This window comes from Oryx dammah, unplaced genomic scaffold (assembly GCF_014754425.2).
Source record: "Oryx dammah isolate SB20612 unplaced genomic scaffold, SCBI_Odam_1.1 HiC_scaffold_2, whole genome shotgun sequence".
Classification (NCBI taxonomy): Eukaryota; Metazoa; Chordata; class Mammalia; order Artiodactyla; family Bovidae; genus Oryx; species Oryx dammah.
The window spans coordinates 85,179,384-85,206,339 of NW_024070186.1; the positions used below are offsets into that span (position 1 = coordinate 85,179,384).

Below are 26,956 nucleotides of genomic sequence, written 5' to 3' on the forward strand. Positions count from 1 at the left end.
CAGAAAAGCCAAGGCTCCCTTCCCCAGGGAGCAGAGCAAATTTGAGGACTGACAAACTTGGACACAAGGTTCCTTCTCTCTCACAGAGTATTCTTGTCCTCGACCCAAGACAGGGAGAGTCTCATTCCTGGGTACGCATGGGGGTGGGGGAGCGGTGGTGATGACCAAAGATGAGGATATAAATGGAGGTAGATCACTGAGTAACCATTTCTGCAGTCCGTTCCCCACGCCCTCAGTATACACGGAGAACTACAATTCCAGTCTACTGAGAGCAGTGCTTCATAAGCCCTGCTGTGCACCAGAATCTAAAACATAGGCTGTTGATTGTCTACCCCTAGAGTGTTTGATTCAGTGAGTTGGATGTGGGCCTGAGAATCTGCAGAGCTAACAGGTTCCCAAGTGATGCTGCTGCTGTTGATTTGGGGACCACACTTTGAGAATCACTGGCCTAGACAAACAGACAACTCACTCTTTTGTCCCTCACCTTCTTCACCCTCTCCCTCCTCTCATCCCCCTCTTTGTCTTTTCTGCTTCCTCTTCTTCCCCATTTTTACTCTTCTTCCCATCCACCAAAGCATGATGGAATGAGCCAGGCTCTGCCGGAGACCTGGATTCCAGTTCCAGCCCTGACACTGTGTGAATGTGTGACCCAGGGCAAGTCACTTACCCCCTGCAGGTCCAAGAAGAGGCAGTGAGGTCCCCCACTGCCAGTTTCTCCCCAGCCAGGACCGCATCAACCTGAGGTCATCTCTGTAGCCCTACATTCTCTGTACAAACCTGTGTTTGAAGAGACGCTGGTGAATGAATTCTATTGCTTTTGAGCTTCCTTCCTTCCAACTCATGCCCTACGATTCTGACCTCTTTGTCTTTTCAAACCTGAATTTTTCCCTCTCCCATGGAACAAGCTATTGGGGATCTTTCTAGGACAAGAGAGGGATCTTCTGGAATGAGGGGCAGGCTATTAAAGGGAGAGAGCCCTGAAACACCGGTCAGCTGGGGGAATCAGGCCCTAGACAGCAGTTACCTGACTCTCAGGAACAGCTGTGTGTGCTTGTCCAGGCCCAGGAGCACGAGGATCAAGAGACTTGAGAGACTACTCCACCACCCGCTGCGCGCCTGCAGAGGCTCCAGCAGGGGGCACCAGAGGGAAGGGCAGGGCCACCCAGGTCAGCCCAGGTGTCCAGTCGAGGGTGGGCGGGTGCACGCTAGAGGCGTGGACGCCGCCAAAGCCCGCCCCGGCCGCTCTTAAGGAGCTGAAGGCCAGTGCCAGAGAGGAAGGAGTAAGAAAGCCCCGCGGCTGCTGACCCTCTGGGACCCAGAAGTAGACAAAACCCGCGCCCAGCCCGGCCCTAGCTAGCTGCGCCATGCGGGGTTCCAGCGTGGCTCTGTGGCTCTTCCTGACTCTGCGCGCTGGTGAGACCCCGCTGCCCGGCCTTGGGAGACGGAGCTGGGGCGGGGGTCCTGGGTTCTCCAGCCACAACCCCCACCCCCAGCCACAGGAGGGTCTCGCGGGCTGAAAAGTGTGTCCTGAACCTTGTTTCCCAGGAAAGAGGGGAGATTAGGAAAGGCGCGAAGGACGACAGGGGAGGGTACTAGCACTGACTCGAGCAGACCGGGATGTCTGGAGGGCTTCTTGGAGGAAGCGGCGTTGAGCTGGGCATCTAAAAAGCGAAGGTAGCCAAGGAGATGCGCCGGCAGACGCATGGAGGCGAGAGAGGAATGCGGGGAGGAGGTCCGGAGAGTGAATGTTCTTGATGCCTAGGAAGCCCAGGGAGGCTCTAGGAACCAGAGAGGCTCTACTTTTTCCGGAGGGAGGCGGGAGAAGACTCTGAGGGACTGGAGGGGAGGAGGCGAGAGATACTGCCCTGGAGACCGCTCCAGGGTGCCCAGCATGGACAGAGGAGGGGGTGCAGGCAGGGTCTTCTCTTTCGGCAGGCCACTCTCAAGGGAGTCAGAATCCCTGACGCTGAGACTTGAGGTGGGACCTCCAGGGGAGCTGCCCGGCTGCCCACAGGGATCGCGGGCGGAGGCAGGTGAAAGGATGGCTTCAAGACACTGCTCTGACCATCAGTACAGAAAATGGGCCTGGCACTCCTGTCAGGGCCAGCAGTTGCCAGATCTACCAGGGTGCAGCTTTGGAGCACTGGAGAGAGGAGAGCAGTTCTACATCCCTGGGGCGGAGCTGGGGGAGGCCAAGAGGGGCGGAAGGGAGACTGGAGGAATCTACAGTCTTGACCCTTGGAGTAAGGATGGGAAGCACAGACTGCCTTGGGAGGGTCCTTGCCTGGTGGAAATGGACCCAAAGCCTCAGGGCAGGTCTGGCTGGGAGGGTGGTTAGTGAAGGAGGCTCCCTGCTGGGCCCCTAGACTGGAGGCTCTCTGAAACTCTGACCTGGTCAGATCCCAGGACCCAAGAGGGTCCCCACCAGAGGAGGGGCCTAAGTGGAAGTCAACTGAGGACCCTGTATCCTGACTCTCTACAGAGGTTTACTTCTAGCGCAGAAGGTATTGCCCTCATCTGCTTTCTCAGACAATAAAACAGGCTCAGAGAGGTCAAATAAGTTGCCCGAAGTCACCAGCTGGAGAAAGAGGAACTTGAGGCCAACCTGCTGACTCCCTTCCCTCCCTTTGTCAGGAGCCTGGAGCTTTGCCCACAGAGGGTGGGTCTGCAGTAGATGTAACCACCAATGCTCCAAGGGGCGCAAGTCTCCTCAGGGGGCAGCCAGGACCATTTCCTGGTTTCATGTCCCAGTTTATGATGGGGGCCCAGGGACACTGCTGAGGGTGAGGACCCAGTCCAGCACTCTCTTGCTAGAGGACACAAAGACTCAAGAGGGGCAGGAACCAACCAGTGTTCCTCCCATCCGCCAGGCTGTGCTGCAGGCCAGGGAGGGGTGGGGGAGGAAAACCCAGCTGCTTCACTGGGAGACCTTCCCTGGCCAATGCAAAGGGCCCGATGTCTGCCCCCGGGCAAGTGCAGGGAATGCATGGCCCACACCTGGCTTTACAGGTTCCCAGGCGGCAACACCTCTTTGTGCCCTAGTACCCCACAGTGGGAGGGCAGAGCTGTGGCGAGGACTGGCTATTTGTGCTGAAGGGCCCCAGAGTGGGCTGGGGCTGCAGGAGCCCGGCCTCACTGTCCCCTGCACATCCCCAGTGCTTGGCCGGATGGAGGTGCGGTGGTGCACCATCTCAGACCCGGAGCAGCAGAAGTGCAGTGACATGAGCAAGGCCTTCCAGCAAGCAGGCATCCAGCCCTCTGTCCTGTGTGTCCAGGGCACCTCCGCTGACCACTGCGTCCAGCTCATCACGGTGAGTCCTCTCCCTTCCGTTCTGCCCAGACGAGAGGGCTGTGACTCAGGAGGGAGCACACAACAGCCTCATTCACCGGGAAATGTTCCCAAGTTCCCCTGCCAGGGCCAGGCGATAGGATCGCCTGAGTTTCCCTGGTAACAAGGGCCAGCCTGTTTCCTGCCAAGGAGGTGCAGGCCAGGCGCTGGGAGGCCCCGAGAGGGCACTGGTGGGGAAAGGTGTCTGAGAGGCAGAGTTTCCTTACACAGAGCCCTTCTACATGGGGGACATGACCTGCCCCACCCAGGGGAGCCCATACAACAGACCACTCAGTGGCCCACAGCAGTTTCTCCCTCCTCCCTGGAGTTTTCTAGAACAGGGCTTGTGTCTTTTCTGGAGCAGTCCTGGGTGGGTGAGTGGAGAGTGGGAGAGATTTCCTGAGTGGCGGGAGGTCTGCTAACTAGCGCTGACAGTTAAGAGGCAGGACTTTAGTGCAGGACAAGGTGTGGAGGGAAGCACTGGGGCAAGGAACAGGGCACCTGGGTCTTCCTTCCAGTTCAACCCTGGATATGCCCCCAGAGCGAATCCGGTCAGAGTCCATGTGGCCAGGGCCTGGATCCACCGTAAGGGTGGAAAGCAATTATGTTGAACCATCATTCTATCATGACCCCATTTGTGTTTTTTAAAATGAAAAGGAATAAACTGAACTGAAGCGAGCATCTGTAGGATTCAACCTGCATCTTAGAGAGAAAACCCAGGAAACAGGTTAGCGGTAGAGACAAGGGCTGGAGAAACAAGAAAGTGAGGGACACTCACTTGTCACTGATTTTCATTTTGTGCTTATTTTTAGCTATGTGTATCTATTATAGTGCTTAGTCGCTCAGTCGTGTCTGACTCTTTGCGACCCCATATACTGCAGCCTGCCAGGCTTCTCCGTCCATGAGACTCTCCAGGCAAGAATACTGGAGCAGGTTGCCATGCCCTTCTCTAGGGGATCTTCCCAACCCAGGGATCGAACCCAGGTCTTCCCCATTGCAGGCGGCTTCTTTACCATCTGAGCCACCAGTGTCCAATAAAATTAAAGATAATATAATTAGAAAAATAAGGCGAGCCCTTGGTCCTGATGAGGGGAGACCCCTGGGCCCTGGCAGGGAGGGGCCTGAAAGGCTGAGCCAGGATGGGGCTCCTGGGCTAGATGGAAGGACTGTGTGCACCCCCAGGGCTATTCGAGGGCAGGCTGGTGGGCATCCCCGAGCTCCTGGCTGAGCGGCCCTGGGGCCAGGCTGCACTGACCCACGTGTTCCCAGCAGGCCCAGGAGGCTGATGCCATCACTCTGGATGGAGGAGCCATTTACCAGGCGGGGAAGGAGCACAGCCTGAAGCCTGTGGTGGGCGAGGTGTACGATCAAGGTCAGAGGGCAAGTGGGAAGGGTGGCAGGAGAGAGGAGGTTGCTCAGCGGTGTGTCATTGCTGGACTTGGCCCGACTCCGCAGCCCCCGAGCTGGTCAGTGGTCCTGTTCCCAGAGTGTCCCGCCCCTGAGACCTGGGGGTGCCGGAAACACGCAGGGCTGACCTGAGTTTGTTCTTCCTCATGGGGAGCCCAGCAGCCCCCTGTCACCCATCAGCTCTTACTGAGGGGCTTCCCCACACCTGGTGTAAGGCTGGGCATGATGGCCAGGTGAAGAGGGAGTCAGTGAGGCCCAGCTGCCTGCATCCCAGTGGCATTCAGCGGGGAGTGGGGACGGGCCGGACAGGAGTGGTGACCAGGAGCTGCAGAGCCAACAGACCATGAAGGAACCCTGGTTCTGTCCTTGCCGTCATCTTCTGTGACCCCTAATGCCCCCCACACGCCCTCCTCCGGACCATAACATCGGGACGGTGATCCCTGCCCTGTTACGTGGACTCAGTGAGCGGCTCTGTGTGCCCCTGACACGTGGGTGCAGTCAGGAATGTGGGTCCTGCACTCACCCCACACCTGCCTCTGGCTCAGCCGCTGGGTGGCTCCCCTCCCCACCTGTCCAGTGCCTCTAGTCTCTCCAAGCCCAGCTCAGCTCTCCCCACCAAAGAGCTCTCCTGGGCCCTCCCACCGCTGCAAAGGCCTCTCCTCCTTGTTTTTCAGAGCACTCGCTCACTCCACACGGTCCTGTCGCCTCTGTCTGTCTTCTCTGCCCTCAGCACAGCGAGTCCCCTGCGGCGGACCTGGTCCGCATCCTTGTATGGCCCCGGTGCCTGGTACACAGCACAGGGTCTCACTTGGACACTTGATAACTGTCAGAGGATCCAGGACATGGTCCAGCCCTGTAACCCAGCCAGCCTTTCCACTCAATGGCCAGAAACGGCCCTACCTCGTGGGCACCTCCATGCCAGTCATGAGCATAGACTAGTAAACAAGAGAGCCCGTTCCTGCCCTCACAGAGCGGGAGTCACATGGTGAATAAACACCAAACGCTTCAGTTACAGATGTGCTGGGTGCTGTGAACGCAGTAACGGCCACACAGGAGAAGATAAGGGCGATGGGAGGCCTGCTGACATAGAGCAGCAGGAGGGCTTGTCTGGAGCCATGAGCTCTGAGAAAGGCCCCGGGAGGAAAGAGCTCGGTGCGTTCAAGGAGCTAGAAAGGATGGGCACACCGGGGAGTCAGAGGGTGAGACCCGATGGGGCTACTTAGATTGGCAGAGGCCAGGCTCAGGTGTGCAGGAAATTACGCCAGCTTGGTTTTCTCGAACTTAACTTCATTCTGATCCTGGGCATCTCGCCACCCCGGGCAGTCATGTGCCTGTCTGTGCGTGTGTGCTGGGATGCTCCCTGGTCGTCAGAGCCCGTGGAGGAGTCATCCCTGTCTCGTCTGAATAGCCTCTTCCAGGCAACATTGGGTCCCAGGGACTCTTTACAAGGCTTAGACCCTTGCCTGCCCACATGCACCCCATTCATCTGACAGTCATCAGGTGAGCAAGTGAGACCGTGTGCTGGGACGGGGGCTACACAAGGACGCAGACCAGGCCCGTCTTAGGCGACTCGCTGTGGCTGTTTGGGATAGCTCACTTGAGTGATTTGGGACCACATGGCTAGTGCTTCTCTTCCAGTCTTTCTATCCTCCCACCCCTGGCCCAGCACTGAGGAATCAGATTTTCTAATCTGAGGGAAGCCCCCGCCCCGCTCCCTCTGCTCCTCCCAACCACCTTATTCCCAAAACAGGACACCATTCCCTCCATTCCCTTAGGTTCTCCTAAGGGCCTATACTTTTGGAAAACAAAAGGCTTACAGGCTACTTCTGCTTTCGGTCTGGCTGCAGAGCTCCCATGATGTGTGCAAATGTAGTGCCAGGTGGCTTGGGAAGGAAAGGGGGAAATTAATGCATGAATTACCATCTCAGGATAATAGCCTCCACCTGAGGCTGGCGGGGGTGGGGTCTTGTGACGACATGTGCATTGCACCCACTTGCTATCTCAGTACTAGAACACCGCACACGTACGCGTGAGCACAGCCACACGCACCCTTCTCCCTCCGCCCTCCCGGGCAGGGTCCCAGCCTCTCTTGCAGCTTCTCCCTTGCCACCCTCACTACTCTCCTCTCCCCTCCTTCTAGAGATTGGTACCTCCTATTATGCCGTAGCTGTGGTCAAGAGGGGCTCCCAGGTGACCATCAACACCCTGAAAGGCATGAAGTCCTGCCACACGGGCATCAACCGGACGGTGGGCTGGAACATGCCTGTGGGCTACCTGGTAGAGAGCGGCCGCCTCTCGGTGATGGGCTGTGATGTGCTCAGAGGTGAGGGCTTGGCCGCCAGAGGCTTCTCCTGCAAGGGCTCTGCATTTCCCCTCATAGGACACCCTCTCCCCAGGCTCACCTTCACGGCACCCTTTAAGGAGCAGCACAGTCCCCACTCCCCTAGGCCTTCGGGACACCTGGTCAGTGACATCACTCCCTCCTCTCCTATTGGCCAGCCTGGTGTTGCACCACTTACATTCCTGGTTGGTCAGCTCGTCCCAGCTTCCACGGCACAGCCAAGCACAGGGCCCACAAAAGGCCCACAAAGCCCACCCCACAGGAGACGGTGAATCGCCCAGGAGTGCCTCACACCTGCGGTAGACATGGTTGCTATTTCCATAAATGTACCATCAGCTTCACAGGGTCAGAAGCTGTATTTTTTCAGGACTCAGATGAGGCTTGTACCCACGAAGCTCACAAGTGGCTAATCAGAGGCCCACATTGATTCACAGGTGGTGAGAATAGGGTTGTCCTGCAGACAAAATGTGTCCCTGAGAGTTGGGTGAGGGCAGGGGGTCCCGGGGGGCCTGGCCGGGAGCCCAGAGCCCTGGTTCTCATGCTTTGGGCTTCTTTTCCCAGTCAGCCACTGGCCATTGTGCTGTGTCAATCTGAGGCCTCCGACACATCACAGCTACATTATTATCAATCTTCCTTCTTGGGACTATAGCTCATCTTAGAGTTTCGGGCATCCCCAAACCCTGTATCCCTGAGTAGGCTGCCTCCTGCTTTGTCTGCGCCTGGGAGAGCACGTCATCTTTCAAAGCCCAGACTTTTCTGTGGGGACACATGAGTGAAAACCTTGGCTCAGCATGGCCTGCCCTCAGAAAGATTACACAATGAACTTCACTCTTCTCCCCTGCAAAATGGAGAGGTTAAGACTTACTACAGTGCTGTGGTTTGGAGGGCTGCGATCGCTCACACAGTGCCCCTGCAGAATGCACAGGGTGTGCGCTCGCTGCTGGGAGCTGCTGTCACTATGAGCTCAACTTCTCACAGTGGTGCACACACACACGCACACACACACCCACATACTACACACATGCGTGCTACCTCCGCCAGCAACACACATACACAGATACTCTGCCCCACAGAGTGTCATGCATAAGAACCTGGAAGCCATGTCCTCTCAAACAGTGACCAGGGGTGGGAGGTTTACCAGCCACGTGGCCCATTTATTAAATATCTACTGCCCTGTGAGGATGCAGAAAGACTGAGAAAGGAACCCACCTTGGAAGAGCTTGGTTTAGCCGAGCACAATGCAACTGCCCAGTGAAGTACCAGCATTTGCTCACCCTACACGGCACTAGGGTGTAACTAGACACAGGATAAATATTTGCCAAGAGGGTGGACTTGGGGCCCAGCTGGTTGAAGAGGCCCCCAAATCCTGCAGATCCCGACCCTCTTCACCAACCAGGCCTCCTTCTGAACGGATCCAGTTCCCCAGGTCTGCTCAGACTGGAGAGTCCAGCCCTCCTGACTACAGCTTGAGTGGCCCGAGCCCTCCCTGGAGGATGGGGTGGGGGTCTGATGCTGTGCGAATGACCCCCCTCTGTCTCCTCCCACAGCTGTCAGTGACTATTTTGGGGGCAGTTGTGTCCCGGGGGCAGGAGAGACCAGTTACTCAGAGTCCCTCTGTCGCCTCTGCCGAGGCGACTCCACTGGGGAAGGAGTGTGTGACAAGAGCCCCCTGGAGAGATACTACGACTACAGCGGGGCCTTCCGGTGAGAGGGGCTGGGGCGGGGCCACAAGCTGGGGGAACACACCTCGTCATTGAATGGGCCCCTAGGGGGGTGGTGATGTCAGCTGCATCTCATCAAAGCACCCTTTATATAGTTCATGTGCCTGGTTAGTTTAAAAACCTCAAACCAGAATATGCCAGACAGGATTTACTCATAAAATCAACATGTTTGGTATATTTAGAGAAGTAAGGGCTCAGAGAGAAGAAAACGGCAAAAATGGCCCTTTGCTTCTCCCAGGTCCCCATTCTGGTGTCTGAGACCAGCAGGGAGGATGCTGGAGTAGGACAGTGTGGCAGGGACCCCCAAGGCATGAACTCAGGGCTGGCCTCTCTCTGCTCCTATTCAGGCTGGCCCTTTAAATCAGTGCTCCATGGAGACAGGAGTCTCTTAACTGCTTGTAGGGCCCTTCCATCTGTCCACAAAGGAGGAAATATCCCCGGTGGGGGCTGGCATGGAAGCCTTCTGGTTCCCTCTCTCCACTCTGGTTACAGTGTTTCCACCCGGAACTCGAGTGTTTACACCCCAGGGTGTAACGGGAAATGAAGTTTGGGGCACAGAGGAAGAAATGGTTCTTGGTCCTCCAAGTCAGAGACTCACCCACCCTGCCTCTCCTGGAGACATGCCCCAGTCCAGTCCAGGCTTGTTTGCTGACTGTAGGGACCTGGGCAGCCCCTTTGCCCAGTGGCCCTGAACTGCCTCCTTCACTGGGCAGCAACAGATGGAGGATCCATAAAGTCCTGGGCCCTTCCACACAGGGTTGTTTATGTGGCTTGAGAAGGTCTACCCCAATCCCCTGCCTTAGGACAGAGTCATCTTCAAAACATCCTGAGTGTTAAGGCTGACGATCAAGCCGCTGCCCTATGAGCACCCGCTCCTTTCAGGCCCCAAGCTCAGCTGCACAGAATCTACATGGATTATAAAGGATCTCTCTAGGGGAGCTGCTTTCTCATCCCTACTTTAGAGGCAATAGAGGTTAGGAAGGTTCTACAATTTGCCAAAGCCACACAGCCACACAGACTGGGGAACTGGAACCCAGGCTGCATGACTGTGAAACCCATGCCCGCCGAGACCCCACCCAGCACAGCCCAGGCCAGACCTCCCGAGGCGGAGGATGGCAGCTGGACCCCAGCCTGCCTCATTGCTTCCACCTGCGCAGGTGCCTGGCTGAAGGAGCCGGGGACGTGGCCTTTGTGAAGCACAGCACTGTGCTGGAGAACACAGATGGTGAGTGGAGGGGCTGGCCCCCAGCGGCAGGTTTCAGGCCCCATAAGCCTCCCTGACAGAAAAGAAGAACTGGGTCTTACCAGTGGAGCTTAAACTGCTCTGCGCACAAGGGGGCTGGGGAGCCGCTCTGCCCTGCTCCGATACATATCTGGCCGTGGGTTCATTTTCCTTGTGAAGATTGGGTTCTGCTTTTGAAAAAAAAAGTTTGTAAACCTCTGCACTAGCTGTCATCTACTGTCCCCTTCCAGCCTTTGCTCCTTGTCCTGAAGAGCCATCCCTTTACCCCAGATGAGGACTTACCAAAGATGGGTTGGTGTTATGGGTTGACCCATTACACCACTGTCATTTAAGAATTTTTAGATTTTGGAGTAACTGATCTTTAGAAGAATTGCAAGAATAATTCAAAAAACTTCCATTTATTCTTTATCCAGATTCCAGCTCTGAGCATTTGCCACATGGAATTGGTCATTCTTTCTGTATATGTGTGTGTTTCTGAACCATTTTAGAGTATGTTTGCTCGCATCACACCCTTTAATACTTTAGTACATATCTCCTAAGAACAAGGTGTTGTGGACCTCACCACAGTGCAGTTATCAATTCAGGAAATGTAGCATGGACATAATATCTAAGTTATAATCCAGATTCCAGATTCACTAACTGTCGATTCTGTCCTTTGCCACAATTTTTTCAGGCCAGGACCTGATCTAGGATCATGCATGGTATTTAGTTGTTAGGTTGCTTTAGTTTTCCTTAAGTTCAAATAGTTTCTCAGTCTTTCTTTGTTTTTAGTGACGCTGATATTTTTGAAGAGTCAGGTCAGTTATTTTATAGAATGTGCTCTAATTTGGATTTGCCTAAGAATCTTTTATTTTTTTTAATTGAACTATAATTATGTACAGCAAAATGCACCCTTTTTGAAGTACTGTTCTATGAGTTTTGCTAAAAATACACTGTTGTATAACCACCACCACAATCAAGATAGTGACTGTGGGGACTTCCCTGGTGACCCAGTGGATAAGACTACACTCTTAACGCAGGGGGCATAGGTTCGATCCCTAGTCAGGGAACCACATACCACATGCCACAACTGAGAGCTGGCTCAGTCTAAATAAATAAATAAAGTAGCTTAAATAAATAAATAAAATATATGTTAAAAAAAAGATAGTGACTGTGGCAGACCTTTCACCCCAAAGTTCCATCATACCGCTTTCTGCAGTCCCTCCCAGCCCCCTCCCTGATGGCTGTCAATCAACCTTTGGCCTCTACAGTTTTTCCTGTTCCATCATGCCTAATCATTGTCTTCTTTTTAAAAAAATTATTGTTTCCCTTTAAATTAGAAGGGCCATAATGTAGTCTGACATTCGTGGAGGCAAAGAGCATGAACCAGATTCAAGAGAAAAATAATCTGAAAAAAAGGCATACGATTGTCCCCAGAGCATGACAATCCTATAATGAATCAAGCAAACAAGAACTTGGAAGGTGGAGAAAGAATTAGGGATGTTCAGTTCAGTTCAGTCACTCAGTCATGTCTGACTCTTTGCAACCCCATGAACTGCAGCATGCCAGGCCTCCCTGTCCATCACCAACTCCCGGAGTTCACTAAAACCCATGTCCATGGAGTCAGTGTTGCCATCCAACCATCTCATCCTCTGTCGTCCCCTTCTCCTCCTGCCCTCAATCTTTCCCAGCATCAGAGTCTTTTCAAATGAGTCAGCTCTTCGCATCAAGTGGCCAAAGTATTGGAGTTTCAGCTTCAGCATCAGTCCTACCAGTGAACACCCAGGACTGATCTCCTTTAGGATGGACTGGTTGGATCTCCTTGCAGTCCAAGGGACTCTCAAGAGTCTTCTCCAACACCGCAGTTCAAAACCATCAATTCTTCCACGCTCAACTTTCTCTATAGTCCAACTCTCACATCCATACATGACCACTGGCAAAACCATAGCCTTGACTAGACAGACCTTTGTTGGCAAAGTAATGTCTCTGCTTTTGAATATACTATCTAGGTTGGTCATAACTTTCCTTCCAAGGAGTAAGCGTCTTTTAATTTCATGGCTGCAATCACCATCTGCAGTGATTTTGGAACCCAGAAAAATAAAGTCAGCCACTGTTTCCACTGTTTCCCCATCTATTTCCCACAAAGTGATGGAACCGGATGCCATGATCTTTGTTTTCTGAATGTTGAGCTTTAAGCCAACTTTTTCACTCTCCTCTTTCACTTTCATCAAGAGGCTCTTTAGTTCCTCTTCACTTTCTGCCATAAGGGTGGTGTCATCTGCATATCTGAGGTGAATTGATATTTCTCTCGGCAATCTTGATTCCAGCTTGTGCTTCATCCAGCCCAGCGTTTCTCATGATGTACTCTGCATATAAATTAAATAAGCAGGGTGACAATATACAGCCTTGACGTACTCCTTTCCCTATTTGGAACCAGTCTGTTGTTCCAAGTCCACTTCTAACTGTTGCTTCCTGACCTGCATACAGATTTCTCAAGAGGCAGGTCAGGTGGTCTTGTATTCCCATCTCTTTCAGAATTTTCCACAGCTTATTGTGATCTACACAGTCAAAGGCTTTGGCATAGTCAATAAAGCAGAAATAGATGTTTTTCTGGAACTCTCTTGCTTTTTCGATGATCCAGCGGATGTTGGCAATTTGATCTTTGGTTCCTCTGCCTTTTCTAAAACCAGCTTGAACATCTGGAAGTTCATGGTTCACGTATTGCTGGAGCTTGGCATTAGGGATGTATTGGGTTATAATCATTTAAAATTTTGATGATAATCTAAGGAAATCTAAGAAAGTAATTATTTAAACAGTTGTCTTTAAATCTTGCAACAAGACTTATGAGAGCAAAAGAGTGGTATTGACATAAATGTGCAAAGTAGTGAAGTAATATGGCTTTAATTGTCCCTAGTGAAGGAAGACAGGAGTGGCAGATTGAAATACCTAAATGATGCATTTGTCTCAGGGGAAGGCCAAGTGATCCCCCAGAATTCTATTACAAAGGTTTTGTAGCAGTTTAAAAATAGAGGAAAGTTGAGGATTGGAGAGAGAATGACACTGAGTAATTGTTGAGAGTGCTATAAATTATCATGCAGTCATTAAAAGTGACCTTTATGGAGTTTTCCAAACTATTACTTTCTTGGTTTTTTGGTTTGTTTTTAAATAGCTTTGGAGTGAATAGAGTGTTCATAATCACACAAATTATCTTTTTCCCTCCTATTATCTAGCAACGGTTTATCCTCGTCATTTTAAAATTTAAAAGTCATTAAAATATTGTTATGTAGGGCCATCTGTGGTATATTTTATTGCATGAGTTACAATCCTTAAAATTAGTTTTATTAATATTCCTGTTTGGTGTTGATATTCAGTCTTTCAGTCTTATGGAAAGCTTCCAGTAATGTGAAAAAATATTTTTAAATAAGTGAAAAAAATATAGGATGTAAAATTGCTTACCATGTATGGCTTTAACCATATTTAAAATGGTTAGAGGATAGAATGGAAAAAAGAACATGGAGGAAAAATACCAAAATATTAATAGTTAGAGTGGGGGGTGAATCTTTGAGAATTTGCCCTCTTCTATCTGGGCCATGGTTCTGGAAAATTTTGTCAGGGTTTGTTTCCACCATTGCCCTATGCTCGGAACTAAATTTAGTGCCAGATGGCAGTGGTTAACTCCTTATATATTTCTCTCTTATCCTCAGTTTCTCTTACTTTCTTATTCTTTTTGTCTTTAATAAGCAGTTCTGTTTATATGTGTTATTTTATTGTCAGATATCTCAAATCCATTTTATTAGAAATTGGTGACAAATTTAAAATGTAAGTAAATAGACACAGTCTATAGAGACACCTGATTTTATACAGTGCGGCCACCAAGCTCCTCTTCATTCTGAGTTCTGGTTCTCACCGCCTGGTATGATTCTGGGTTCTCAATTCTTGGTGTGGTTCTGGTTCTCACTTCCTGTAAGGGTCGCTTTTCACTGTGTGTCTGTGGTCCATGACACCCTAGGCTCTCCCCAGGCCCCCTCCCAAGGGTCCTTCCCAAGAACCTCCAGGATCCTCACCAAGCCCCACCCAGGACAGGAGTTGGCTCATGACAGGATTCCCATCTTCCCAGGGAAAACCCTGCCCTCCTGGGGCCAGGCACTGCTTTCACAGGACTTTGAGCTGCTATGCCGGGATGGCACCAGGGCTGATGTCACCGAATGGAGGCAATGCCACTTGGCTCGGGTACCAGCTCACGCCGTGGTGGTCCGGGCCGACACAGATGGAGGCCTCATCTTCCGACTGCTCAACGAAGGCCAGGTGAGTTCAGAGCACCCCACACATCTTCTTGGGGTGGCAGGACCTTCTCGTCTTTCACCAGGGTGGGAGCTCAGAGCCAACCCCGGGGCTGCACCAGCCAGAGCAGGGGCAGGACCCAGAGGCAGAACATACAAGCAAATGAAATGACAAAACAAATAAATGTCAAAGTACACCATTAATTAAATGTGGTAAATAATGTTTTACTGATACTGCTGCATAGAAGAGCAGCAAGTTTCTGCCCACAGGCCACACCAGCTTTGGTTAGTTTTGTTCTTCCATGCCCCTGAATTCGGCCCCACTGCTTGTGCTCAGTGCCATTGCACACCTGAGCCTTGAGCCATGTGTTCAGTCAGCTGAGTATGAAAAGGCAGAATGCACTGGGGAGCACAAGGGAAGGAGAGAGCTCATGCGGTCCTCAGAGTGGGTGCCTGGCCTGCAGGCTCAGGAAGAAGGAAGCGGGAGCTGAACTAGGAAGAAAGGATTCTCCCCACAGTACATCATCAGCCCCTACCCCTGCCCCTTGACACACAGCGTCTGTTCAGCCATGAGGGTAGCAGCTTCCACATGTTCAGCTCTGAGGCCTATGGCCAGAAGAACCTGCTATTCAAAGACGCCACCTCCGAGCTGGTGCCCATCGCCACGCAGACCTATGAGGCATGGCTGGGCCGCGAATACCTGCATGCCATGAGGGGTCTCCTCTGTGACCCCAACCGTAAGTCTACCTTTCTCTTCTCCTGCTGGCCCCAGCCTGACTATGGGTGTGGTCAGGCTTGCTGGAGAGGTGACCAGAGGAGGACACACACCCCAGGAGGTGTGTGTGCTTCTTGGCCCCAATGGGAACCTGTTTCTTCCACCTCCCTGCCTCTCATGGTTGGGGAAGAAGCATCTCTGGAGTCAAATGGCAGCACTGTACCCTGGAAACCCTACCTGCTCTGGGGGGTGGGATCCAGAACCCCAGGGTCTGTCTTGGGAAGGGTCTCTTTGCCCCTCCACCCAGTATTTGTCAAGTCCTGTCTTTCTCCCTCCACAGTGCCTCACTCCTCCCACAATGCCCCCGTTTCCCCACAATGCCCCCATCCTCCCACAGTGCCTCACTCCCCCCACAATGCCCCCATCCTCCCACGGTGCCTCACTCCTCCCACAATACCCCCATCCTCCCACAATGCCCCTATCCTCCCACAGTGCCTCACTCCTCCACCTCACCATGTGGCCATGGCCCTGGTTCTGGCACTGTTTCTCATCTGGACCCTTACAGTAGTCTACCATGACTTTATGCCTCTAGCCCCCACCCCCATGTATCCACCACCTACAGCCAGAGAGATGCTGTGCCTCAAGCCTTCTCACAGCCCCATGAAAGGGATTCTGTCCTCTACTTTCTGGGTAAGGAAACAGGATCAGATGGAGAAATAACTTACCTTTATAGCTAACCATGGAAAGAAAGGGCCAGAATTTCTCTTGGGTCTGATTCTAGGCTCTTCCTGCTGAGGGCCAGCTCCTGATGCAGGCTAGTGTGATCACATGCTCACACCCACACAGGACTGCCCCACTACCTGCGCTGGTGCGTGCTGTCCACCCCCGAGATCCAGAAGTGTGGAGACATGGCTGTGGCCTTCAGCCGGCAGAGGCTCAAGCCAGAGATCCAGTGTGTATCAGCCGAGTCCCCCCAGCAGTGCATGGAACAAATCCAGGTGGGAGCTGCATCCAGAGGGCAGAGAGGGCCAGGTGGGCAGGCAGTGGCAGTGTCTGGGATGGTCCTTACTGGCCCTCTCTCTGCCTATCTGGTCTGGAGGATACAGGGCAGCCTGAGTAGAAGAAAGTCTCCTATGACAATTCCACAGAGAACGGGGAGGAGGAAGTTGCCACAGGAAGCAGCCACCACCCCTTGGCGAGGGGTAGGGGGAAGGCAGGGAAAAGGGGGCTGTTTCCCTTGGGGGAGCCCAGGGATTCCTCCCTGCTGAGCAGGTGGGCCAGGAGCAGAAAGACCATGGGACTGGCCCAGCTTGGCACCGATGACCCTGTGGCCTTGGGCAAGTCCTTTTCCCTTTCTGAGTCTCAGTTTCCTCTTGTGCACGTCGAGGGCTGGCATTGGGTCATCATTTATTAAACTGCAATGCAATCAGAAATACATTTTACATCACAGTCTAGCACACAAAAAAAGTTTTCTTTCAGAAATAAACCTGTAAAAATATATATCCCCTATAGAGAGGTATGAAACCAAACAGTGCTTACCTTTACTAAGTACGATGTGTGCTAATAGTTTCTGTGTATTCTATCCTAGTCTTATTTTTTTAAGCTTATCATGGCCCATTAAATTGATTAAGCATTCATTAATATTCCTGCCACCTGACCCTGGTCTTGAGACCCATTCAGCTCTGTCCTGCTTTGCTTCTCTGACTATAGACTGCGGCCAGGAGTGGGAAGCAGTCCTACGGCCCTGCAGTCAGGGCTGAGGTCCTACTGCGGTCACAGGGGTCTCCTCTGCTCCTGGACTGCTTCCTTCCTGTTTTTTAAGATCACCTAGGGTGGGGCCTGATTGAGGATTCTTTTTAAGGTGGTCCCCAAGTGCAGGCCAAGTCACATGCCCTGGGGTGTCAACCCTGCCCCAGCCAGGCAGCACATTGACTTGAAAAGAGGCAAGCGGGCAGGAATGACATGGGGCCAGCATCATGATTCTCACAGTCTCATAAGCCTCACTTCCCACATACCCGGCACTGTGCTAAGCCTTCATGTGGGTGATCTCAGTTAATCCTCAGACGACACTTGTGGGGTGGGTATGATTACTATCAGAGGTGGAGACTGAGGCTAGGGGAGACTGAGGAAGTAACTTGCTCCAGGACACCCAGGTCAAGGGTTGGGGAGCCTCTCTCCCCAGAGGTTGCCTGGAACCTGATATGGCACTGAGGGAGGGGAGGCCAGCTGGAATCGAGGAAGGGAGATTCAGGGGTTGGGACTCTTCTGAGTCGTGGACAGGCTGTCCTGTGGAGGAGTGGCTGGTTGCAGGGGCCCCAGACCAGGCAGAGCTGCACGGAGATGTAGCTCTCTCCAGGCACAATTCCTCTCTTCATCTGAGCTCACAGAGGGCCACGGGAGGAAAGGGCTGGCATTGGGGAGGGTCCTGAGAACCCCAGCAAAAGGCTCAGAGATCCTCAGTTCTAACTTCTAAGGCTCTCAGAGATGATGTCCAGTGTAGCTCTAATATCCATTTCCTGCCTGATCACAGTGACCCAGGCAAGCAGGGGTCAGCTGGCCCAGCCCCGGGGCTGTGGCTTAGGGTCTGGGTTCCTCCTCAGCATCAAGATGTGTAGAAGGTCTAAATGGGAGGGAAGGGGTCCCCCAGAGAGGCCCCCATAGGCTCAGAATATCAACATCACTGCCTTTATTCTGTCGTCATAACTTCATGCCTCAGCCCTGGACCGTGGGGGGCACCTTCCTGGGGTGCTGGTGTCCCCTCTCTCCCTGGGCCACCTCCTTCCTTGGGGTATGGCTTGATTATCAGTTAATCTCTTTGCAGGGTCTGAGGAGCCACCAGTCCAGAGGCTTCAGAATGGAAAAGTGGGGATGGGGCACAGGTGACCAGAGGGCTCTAGAGGCTTCTGAGGGGGGACGGGCCTGGGCTACTCCTGAGGCAGGGCTCTATCCCTCCGCCCTGGAGCCTCCTCCCGTAGACCCTGAGACTGTCTTCTTTGCAGACCTGGCTCGTTCACCCATTCACGCACACATTTGAGAAGCGTGTAATGCACTCCTGCTGTGTGCCAGTCCTTGGCCAGGTTCTGGGGGTGTAGTGCAATGCCCAGGTCCCTGAGGCTGGTGAGCCATGGGGAGACCCACATGGAGCACGAGAGCAGACGCTGTGCTAGGTTCTGCTCAGAACAGGGTCTGGCAACAGGAGACCCTCAGAAAACACGCGCTGCAAGACTGAAAGACACCCGTGAACAGGAGCGCTGATGCTGGATGGTTTCAGGCCTCTGTCCTCCAGCATCCTTACAAGGACAGGAAGGGGCAGATGGGGCAGGATAGGGTTCCCAGGGGAAGGGAGCCTGAGCCCAGAGTTCCTGAGAGACCCAGCTTTGGCACCTCTGTCAGATCCCGACACCCAGAGCTGTCTGGGGACCCGCCTCAGCTTGACCACTCTTTCTGTCCCCTCTGCAGGCTGGGCAGATTGACGCTGTGACCCTGAAGGGCGAGGACATTTACATGGCAGGGAAGACGTATGGCCTGCTTCCAGCAGCCGGCGAGCACTATGCCTGTGAGTGCAGGTGCCAGCCCACTGGCCTCGGCAGGGAGGTGGTTGATTTTTTTGTTTTGTTTTTTATAATAACTTCTCTAAAAGAGTCTCTCCCAGTTGCTGTCTGTCATGGGCAAACCACTCTGGCCCCAGGCAAACAGTGCACCCACCCAGTCACTGGAAGTCTGGCAGGCTTTAGCGAACTTTCTGTGAAGGGTCAGAGAGTAAACACTGCAGGCTCTGCAGGCCACATACAGACTCTGCTGCATGTTCTTTTTTTAAACAATGCTTTAAAAATATAAAAATTATTTTTAGCTTGCATCCCAGGCTGTACAAAAACAGGCTGAGTAATTTGCCAGGGTCTGAACTAGAAAGCCTCCTCGGCCTCTTCCATCCAGACCATGTAGCTCACGGCAGGTGGCCCTGGGACCCACCTTCCTGTCCGCTCATGAACACCTTTTCAACAGCCGGGCCCAGGTGCTCTGTCCCTAGGTTTACTGACCTCAGGTCCATTCTACTTGGACGTGCAAACTGTCTCATCTGAGGGAAAGTGCGTCTGCAAGCTCAGCTATGCCTCCACCTTTCTCCCAGAAGGTGAGAAAAATACCACCTGAGTGTAACAAAAGGAAGAAATTCTTCTGGAATTTCAGCAGTTGGAGCTGCTGAAAAGTGGAGCCGCACAGGCTGCTCCTCAGCAATGAGGGGACACGCAGAGGGCTCGCTGCCAGATACGCTCTCTGAACACCCACCTGGCTCTTGGCCTGGGCGCTCTTGAGCCCGGGCAGCCAGGATCTGATAGCAGCGCGGGGGATGGTGTGGGGCCAGAGCCACTGCTCTGAGGTCAAAGCAACTGGAGGGAACAGATTGCAGGCTCTGGCCTGGCTCTTGCTCAGCCGAGGCCAGTAAGCACAGATGAAGGGCCTCACTGGTGTCCCTTCCCCCAGCGGAGGACAGGAGTAACTCCTACTTCGTGGTGGCCGTGGTGAAGCGGAACAGCTCCTATGCCTTCACCCTGGATGAGCTGCGGGGCAAGCGCTCCTGCCACCCGGGCTTTGGCAGCCCCGCGGGCTGGGACATCCCTGTGGGTGCTCTCGTGCAGAGGGGCTTCATCCGGCCCAGGGACTGCGACGTCCTCACAGGTACTGCCCCCGCAGACACACACACATGCAAGCTCTTCTTGGGGGTTCACAGGGGTCAGGGCCAGTTCTGAGGGTTGAGGTCCTCTCCCAGCAGGACCCCAGAGAAGGCAGCCCCAGAGAGATTTCCTCTTCCTCCTTGATGTGCCCCTTGCTCTCAGGAAGGTTAGGGAATATTCTTGGCCACACCCAGGACAATGGTGTCTGGTTCTGTGGAGGGTACCAGGGCCCCTACCCACTTACTCAGAGTGGAATGTTTCCAGGGGGGCGGGGAACAGGCCAAGTGCATTGGCTCTAGGCCTGGCTCACACCGTCCTGGCTCACAGGCTGTCTAGTCCAGTCACTGGGCATCTGGGGGGCCTTGTTGGGAAGTGGCCAGCCATCTGTGTAAGTGCTGAAGAAGACACGTTTACCCAGCACCTACCATATGCCATAGGCGGGGCCCTCCCTGGGTGTTAAATCATGCACATTCATGGTGCGAGGAAGGCAGGAGGAAGCTGGCTGCACACACACCTCTGTCCCGGCTGGCACGTTGGAGGAAAATAACACATCTTTTTTCTAACCACCCACACAAGCACATGTAAGGTGTTAGGACTGGCTGCTCCCACTCCCAGACAGCTGGGCAGTTGCTCTGACTGGAACAGAAGAGTTTATGAGGTAGTGAGTTCCCTGTCCCCGAGGGAGTTCAAGGGAAAGTGGGTTCTTCTACCAGAGGTTGTCAGTAAAGGTTCTCACATCTAGACAGTCTCTGCATTCCCCCAGCCCCGTGATCTTCACAGGAGGGGACGTGCCGCTCTGAGCTGGATGGGCGGGAGCAAATGGGTGGCCTTGAGCCATAGCACCAGGCAAGGGGGGCAGATCTGTGGGGGAGCAGTCGCCCTCTCTGCCATGGCCCTCAACACAGCCCTCTCCCTCTGCCCCAGCGGTGAGTGAGTTCTTCAGTGCCAGCTGTGTGCCTGTGAACAACCCCCAAAACTACCCCTCCTCACTGTGTGCACTCTGCGTGGGGGATGAGCAAGGCCGCAACAAGTGTGTGGGCAACAGCCAGGAGAGGTACTACGGCTACAGCGGCGCCTTCAGGTACCCGGTGGGCTGGGGCCGGGCGGCAGGGGAGGGGGTCCTGGGCCAGGGGCCAGGATGGGACCTCCTGCCAATACCTGTCTTGACTTCTTGTGTGGCAGGTGCCTGGTTGAGAATGCAGGGGACGTTGCCTTCGTCAAGCACACGACGGTCTTTGACAACACAAACGGTACGTCAGCCCCGGGACATGGCAGAGCCAGACTGGTAGGGCTCTTCCCCATCTCCAGCAGAATCTAGCCCCTGACGCTGCTGGGATTGCAGGCCAAGTGGCAGCAGGGAAAGACTGAGTCTAGAAGGCTCTGCCCCTGGGGAGCCCAGGAGCCCAAGGGCCAAACAGTAAGAACAGGCCTCGGGCTACATATCCAAGTGCACAGGCCACCTGACAGTCTGTTTCTCTGAAAGCCAAATTCCCATTCTACCAAAATGGTAGCCACTCAGCCAGTTTGGAGAAACCCCTTCCAGGGTGTTTACATGGCACCAAGGTGTGTGGGTCGGGTGGCAGGGACCGCTCGCCCCGGTGTCCTCAGTTCACATTGGCATACCATGTTTGTTCCTGAGCACATCAGTGCCACATGCAGGGAAGTCACTCTGCAGCGCCAAGGTGTGTGAGGAAAGGCACGCCCCCCATTCACATCATGAGGTGGTATTTTTCTCTGGAGTCACCCTCCTGAGCTCCACTGGGGAGAAGAGGCCAGAAACTCTGCTCCGGGGCCCCAGGCCCCCACCTGAAGTTCTACTGGGTTGCAGGCTTGTACCTGACTCCCCTGCCCCATTCTGTTCTCCCTCCTTGGGGAAAAAGAGAGAAGTGGATTTTGCATTTTGAAGACTGGAAACTATTTCCCTTCAACATTTTTTGTTTGCATTTTCTGTATACTCTGCCTACACCCCAGGCTTTGCAACCCCAAACACTGGAAGCTAAGTCTTCTCCACACTCTCCTAACACATCTCTTCCCAGGAACTCAGGGCAGAAAGGCAGAAGGCCTGAAGGGGAGGTGGAGATTGGTAAAGGGAAATCAAGACATGCAGGGAAAAAACATCAATCAGTATTTCAAAACTCAGATCCCACCATACCTATGAAAGTCACTAAGGCTAAAAACCAGTTGCCTCAACAGAGCTGGAAGGGTTCCAGGCCCTGTTTTCATAACCCCCTCACCTGCCAACTACCCACTAACAGCACTGGGGGTCATCCCCCAGAAGGAGGGAGCAGTGAGCCCTGCCTGGGCCCAGCCTGTGCCCTCTGTGTCCTGGGCTGGGGGTTCAGGGAGGAGATGGGGCCCTTGCGAGGTTCACTTGCAGAGAGGCACCCACTTCCCAAAGCCACTCATATTTGTTTATCTCTACTAAAGAACCCACCTGGAGTCCCTCCTGGAGATAGAAAGGCAGAGTATACTAAGTGAATATACGAAGGCACAAAATAATATGATTCCTAAAAGTAGTGTTTGTCAGGAAGCCTTTGGACCAGCCACTTGCATCAGAATTACTGAGTTACTGGCTTAAAATGCAGATTCCTGGATCCCATTCTAGCCTACCTGATGAGGTTCTTTGCAAGAAGGGACATTTGAAATTGCCCCTTATAGATCAACAACACATGATGTTTTATTCCGTCTGGCTTGAGAATTTCAGCTGTTAGGGGAGAGTCCATCGTACCCTCAGGCCTGAGACCTGTGACACCAAGATGGAGTTCTAATCACTCTTTGCCTAAGAGTGATTAAGAGCCTGTTCCTCCACCTGTAAAATGGGAGCAATTATATAGTTCATTGCTACATAGTACATGCTTCTTATTCCCTACAAATAACATTATAAGCCCAGCTGGGTTCTCTCATTCTGGTAATAGAGCAGAGCAGTTGAAGAGTGGAGATGGTTGGGGAGCTGGCCAGATATCACCACCTCTCCCCAGTCAAGGACTTGGGGTCCCTGAGGAGAGCAGTCTCTCTCTATCCTCTCTCCTCCTCTGTGTCATCCCTTCAGGCCACAGTTCTGAGCCCTGGGCTGCTGAGCTCATGTCGGAGGACTACGAGCTGCTGTGTCCCAATGGGGCCCGGGCCGAGGTGACCCAGTTTGCAGCCTGCAACCTGGCACAGATACCATCCCATGCTGTCATGGTCCGTCCGGACACCAACATCTTCACTGTGTATGGACTGCTGGACAAGGCCCAGGTGAGCGAGGGCAGGAGCTGCCCCACTGGGTGGTTTGCGGGGTGGGGATGGTGACAGAGGTGAGCCAAGCCCCTCAGTCACCTCAGTCTACCTGGAGCAGACTTCAGGAGAAACTGAGGAAATTCTAGGGAATTTCTCAGAAATTCTGTGAACGTCACTTAGTCAAGGCCATCCCTCCAACCACTGTCCCCTCTGTCTCCTGCATCATTAATTTTCCCTTCTCAGCCAGACCATTCCCACCAACATACAAACCTGCTATTATTTCTACCTTCCTGTAAAAACAAGTGAACCTTCCCGTGGTCTCACATCCCCTTATAACCATAACCCCACTCCCTTTTATAACAGAATTCCTTCAAAGAGCCATCTCTAGTCTGGAGTCATCAATTCCTCCTTTCCTGGTCTCTCTTAAGGATGGAGACTATTCCAGACAGGCCCCACCAGGTGCTGAGACTGCCTTGGCCGAGGTCTCACTGGCCCTTGCTGCTAAATCCTGTGGCTGTTTCTCAGTCCACGTCTCCCTGGCCTCGCAGCAACACTGGCTGCAGCTCCCTCTTCCTGAAGTTCTCTGCCCTCCTGGATGCAGTTTCCCCCTTGGTGCCCCAGGGTCCATGCCCCATGCCTGCCTGGCTCTCCCGCCACCTCTCCAGCCTCTCCTCCATCCCCTTTGCTGGTTCTTCCTCATTTCCCTAGCTGGTAACCACTGGAATGCCCCGAGCTTCATCCTAAGCCCTCTTCTCTGTCGGCACCTATACCCTTATTGATCTCATCCAGCCCCATCATTAACTACCATCCGTATACTGATGACTGCTAAGTGTACATCCTCAACCCTGCTTCAGTCTCACCCTTTAATCTCAAACATGCATCTTTGGCAGCTGCCTATTTGACATTTCCATTTCTAACAGCCTTTTTGACCTGAACAAGTCAAAGTCGGACTCCTCTTTTTCCCTCCATCTTCCCCACTTCAATGAATAAGCAGCCTCAGACTTCCCATTTCCTCAGGAGTCAGGTCAGACTCCTGTCTTCCTCTCATGCCCTACTTCCAGTCAATCAACAAATCCTATTGGCCACACTTTCAAAACACATCTGAAATTTGAACCCAGGCTGTCTGACAAGACTGCCCCAGGTTCCAAACCTTCCCCTCTACACACTCCCAACCTGATATAGACTGAAATTGACCTCATTTCCCTCTGTCCATAAGCACCACAGACTTGCAAAGCCAGCTGACCCTCCAGGCCAGTTCCTAACTTTGGAAATGATGTTTAATCTCATCTTTCCTATGGAATCCTTCCGTCTCAGGAGTTCTTAACTCTGGGTCTGTGGCCTTCCCCAAGGGTCCCGAAAGCCTCTGAAGTGACGTGTGGGAAGAGCCCTGTATGGATGTGCACTTTTCTGGGGAGAAGGTGGAGAGCTTTCATCAGATCCTCACGAGGATCCATGAGTCCCCCCAAAAGATCAATAGCCACGTTACTCTTTCTTTCCCCCTGACCAGTATTTGAAGGCTGAAGTGGGCATTTGTCCATGTCTTCTGATCTGGTACGTATTCCTCATTTCTCACATCCCTTCTGGCCTTTTTACTGACTGTCTCAGGGCAGGAGCCACAGCACACTCACCCTGAGAACCCTCAACAGGGAAGAGAACAGCTCCTCAAGAAAATCTTGGGTGTGAGAAGGGTGGGTTAGTAAAGGATATTCAACTTACCTAGTACTTTCTTAGTACTGGTATCAGAATGAATGGCTCTTTTATGAAATCATTTTGGTTGGGGATAAAGCATACCCATAAAAAAGCGTGCGGAAGCCTGGTAGAAAAGGATGAGGAATGTTGAGCAGACTTAGCAGACCCCTCAGTAATCTCATCCACATCCTCTCTCATTTCTGAGTCTTTCTTCCTGTGAAGGCTCAGGCTTCAATATCCAAGAGCTGGTTTGGTGTGATGTTTCTGGATGGCTGTCTTACTGTGGTGGCTCTGGTCATCTCTTACTCCACGTCGGCTTTGGTGGCAGAGGTCAATGAGTCGATGTTTTTAAAGCAGAGTCTTGGCACCTGACTTTCCTTGCTCCTTGGTGCATAAAGCAATTAATGGCAAGTGGTACCCAGGTGACCATTTGTGAGCCCAGATGCAAAGCTGATCTGCTGTGTGCTTCCAGGACCTCTTTGGAGATGACCACAATAAGAATGGGTTCAAAATGTTCGACTCCTCCAGCTATCATGGCCAAGACCTGCTTTTCAAGGATGCTGCTGTCCGGGTGGTACCTGTGGGAGAAAAGACGACCTATCGTAGCTGGCTGGGCCCCGACTATGTGGTGGCTCTGGAAGGGATGCTGTCTCAGCAGTGCTCAGGCACAGGTAGGGCAGGCCGGCAGGCTCACACCCCACAGAAGATTGGGCACAATCCCTGGGCATCCTCCCAAGCCTTTCTCCCCAAACCTTGAGTGAACCGAAGGGCACTCTGCATCTTTGCAAATGATCAAGATGAAGTGCCCTGAGAGGGTCTGAACAGTTATAGCAGAAACACTGGCTGTAGAATCCAGACAGACCTGGATAATGAATATAAATGTTAAAAATAATCATCCAAAGAGGATTCAGGCAACTGCATAAATATACATGTAGTGTAATTTTGAAAGAAATGAATATGTAAAGAAACCAAGGGAAAGAAAAATTGTAATAGGGTAGGAAGAGGGAGCCTGGAGTGAATTTAGTACACAAAAATACGCTCCATCTAGTCCTGCACAGGAGTGGCAGTGGGCCACAAACACAGCTCCTGGCACTTCAAGGCCCTTACTGTCTGTGTTTAATCCCTCAGCGACCGCGGCCTCCAGGGTCTCCCTACTGCTGCTGCTGCTCCCGCTGGCCCTCACGGCCAGCCTCCTCCAGCCCTGCCTCTGAAGCCTCTCCGGGCCAGCCTTGCCCTCCTTTGGAATGGAAAGCTATTCAGAAGTCTCTCTAAATAAGGCTGTTCTCCTCAGTAAATTCGGTTAACACTGCTCAGAGAAAAAAATGTGTGATGGGAAAGGAAGCGTGAAAAACCATAGAGCTCCTCAGGGCTGCGATTCCGACACTGAAGTTTCTGTGATTGCTTCAAAGTGGAATAAAGATGAATGTTAAAACAAAGTGCCCCCAGCTGGACTGAGCGGGTCCCTCCTGCTGGAACCCAGCCTCTGCCTCCCAGGCACCACCTGGCCCTCCGCTACCTGAGGTGGCGCGCTGGCCCGCCTCCAGTCACGGCCCACCCACAGGCTGGCACGGCCGCTTCCCTGCAGGTCTGCAGGCTCCCACCACACGGATCCTCACCAGCCTCAGGTTTGGAAAAGACCGGTTGCCAAGGAAACGGGCTGAACCCGAGCTTCCCACATGGCCCTCTCTGCTGGAACTCGCCCTGCTGAGCCGCCCAGGGGGGCCTGGTGAGATGACAGGCCTGCCGGCCCCTCCCTGCCAGTTCCCACCTCCTCCTCTGAGGAATGGACACCGCACCCAGCAACTCCCATCAGCCCCCGCTCCGTCTGTCCCTGGACTCCCTGTTCCAGGCTCCCTCATGAGGATACTGTGTGTCTGTCCACTGAGGCAGTACCTGATGAGGCTGGAGCCAGGCCCTCCAAGGAGGCAAAGCTTTTGGGCACTCACAGCCCTTTGTCCTTGCCTTCTGCGGCTTGGCATGGCCAGGACCACCGGACCCCTAATTGTGCTGGGCTGGGGAGGCCAGGGCTGGACCCTAGGGATGAAGTCCTCAAGGGTCCTGGGGCAACGGAAATGATTCTCAGAATTTTTACTAGGTAGGGGGCTTGATGCAGGGTTGGACGTCTAAAATCTTGCCTAAATACCTGTCTGTGGTAAGAAGGGCAGGCCTCAGAACAAGGCGTGATCTGTGTGCCCTGCCCTTTGGTGGTTCAGCTGCACCAGGCTCTATCCTGAGGCTCAGCCCCGTCAGCAGGAATCCCCACTCCTGAGTTTCCTCCTCTTAGGCTCCATCACAGTTTACCGCCTCCTGCCCTGCTGTGATGTCCACCGCTCTGGAGCTGCTCCTGTACCTCTGGCAGGAGTG

At 53.1% G+C, this 26,956-nt stretch overlaps 1 protein-coding gene across 2 annotated transcripts; it reads left to right on the top strand.

The window, feature by feature from the left end:
* The first annotated feature begins 1,222 nt into the window (after positions 1-1,222).
* Positions 1,223-26,179, top strand: MELTF (melanotransferrin). 2 transcript variants are annotated; one of them, XM_040249668.1, is made up of 16 exons: positions 1,223-1,413; positions 3,157-3,311; positions 4,601-4,700; positions 6,876-7,058; positions 8,624-8,780; positions 9,955-10,022; positions 14,137-14,324; positions 14,856-15,036; positions 15,861-16,012; positions 18,474-18,570; positions 19,494-19,688; positions 20,609-20,765; positions 20,867-20,934; positions 22,734-22,921; positions 25,065-25,263; positions 25,721-26,179. In XM_040249668.1, the coding sequence occupies exons 1-16, from the start codon at positions 1,365-1,367 to the stop codon at positions 25,801-25,803; spliced, it is 2,220 nt and encodes a 739-aa protein (XP_040105602.1). In that variant the 5' UTR covers positions 1,223-1,364; the 3' UTR covers positions 25,804-26,179. The 2 variants fall into 2 exon arrangements, with proteins under 2 accessions (XP_040105602.1, XP_040105611.1); XM_040249677.1 differs by lacking the exons at positions 14,856-15,036; positions 15,861-16,012.
* The last annotated feature ends 777 nt before the right edge of the window (positions 26,180-26,956 follow it).

Bases quoted from the DNA above. Each gene is read 5' to 3' on its own strand.
- MELTF (XM_040249668.1), top strand. From the start codon at position 1,365: ATGCGGGGTTCCAGCGTGGCTCTGTGGCTCTTCCTGACTCTGCGCGCT. The intron at 8,781-9,954 runs GTGAGAGGGGCT...CCACCTGCGCAG, and splicing joins GACTACAGCGGGGCCTTCCG to GTGCCTGGCTGAAGGAGCCG. The intron at 25,264-25,720 runs GTAGGGCAGGCC...TTAATCCCTCAG, and splicing joins TCAGCAGTGCTCAGGCACAG to CGACCGCGGCCTCCAGGGTC.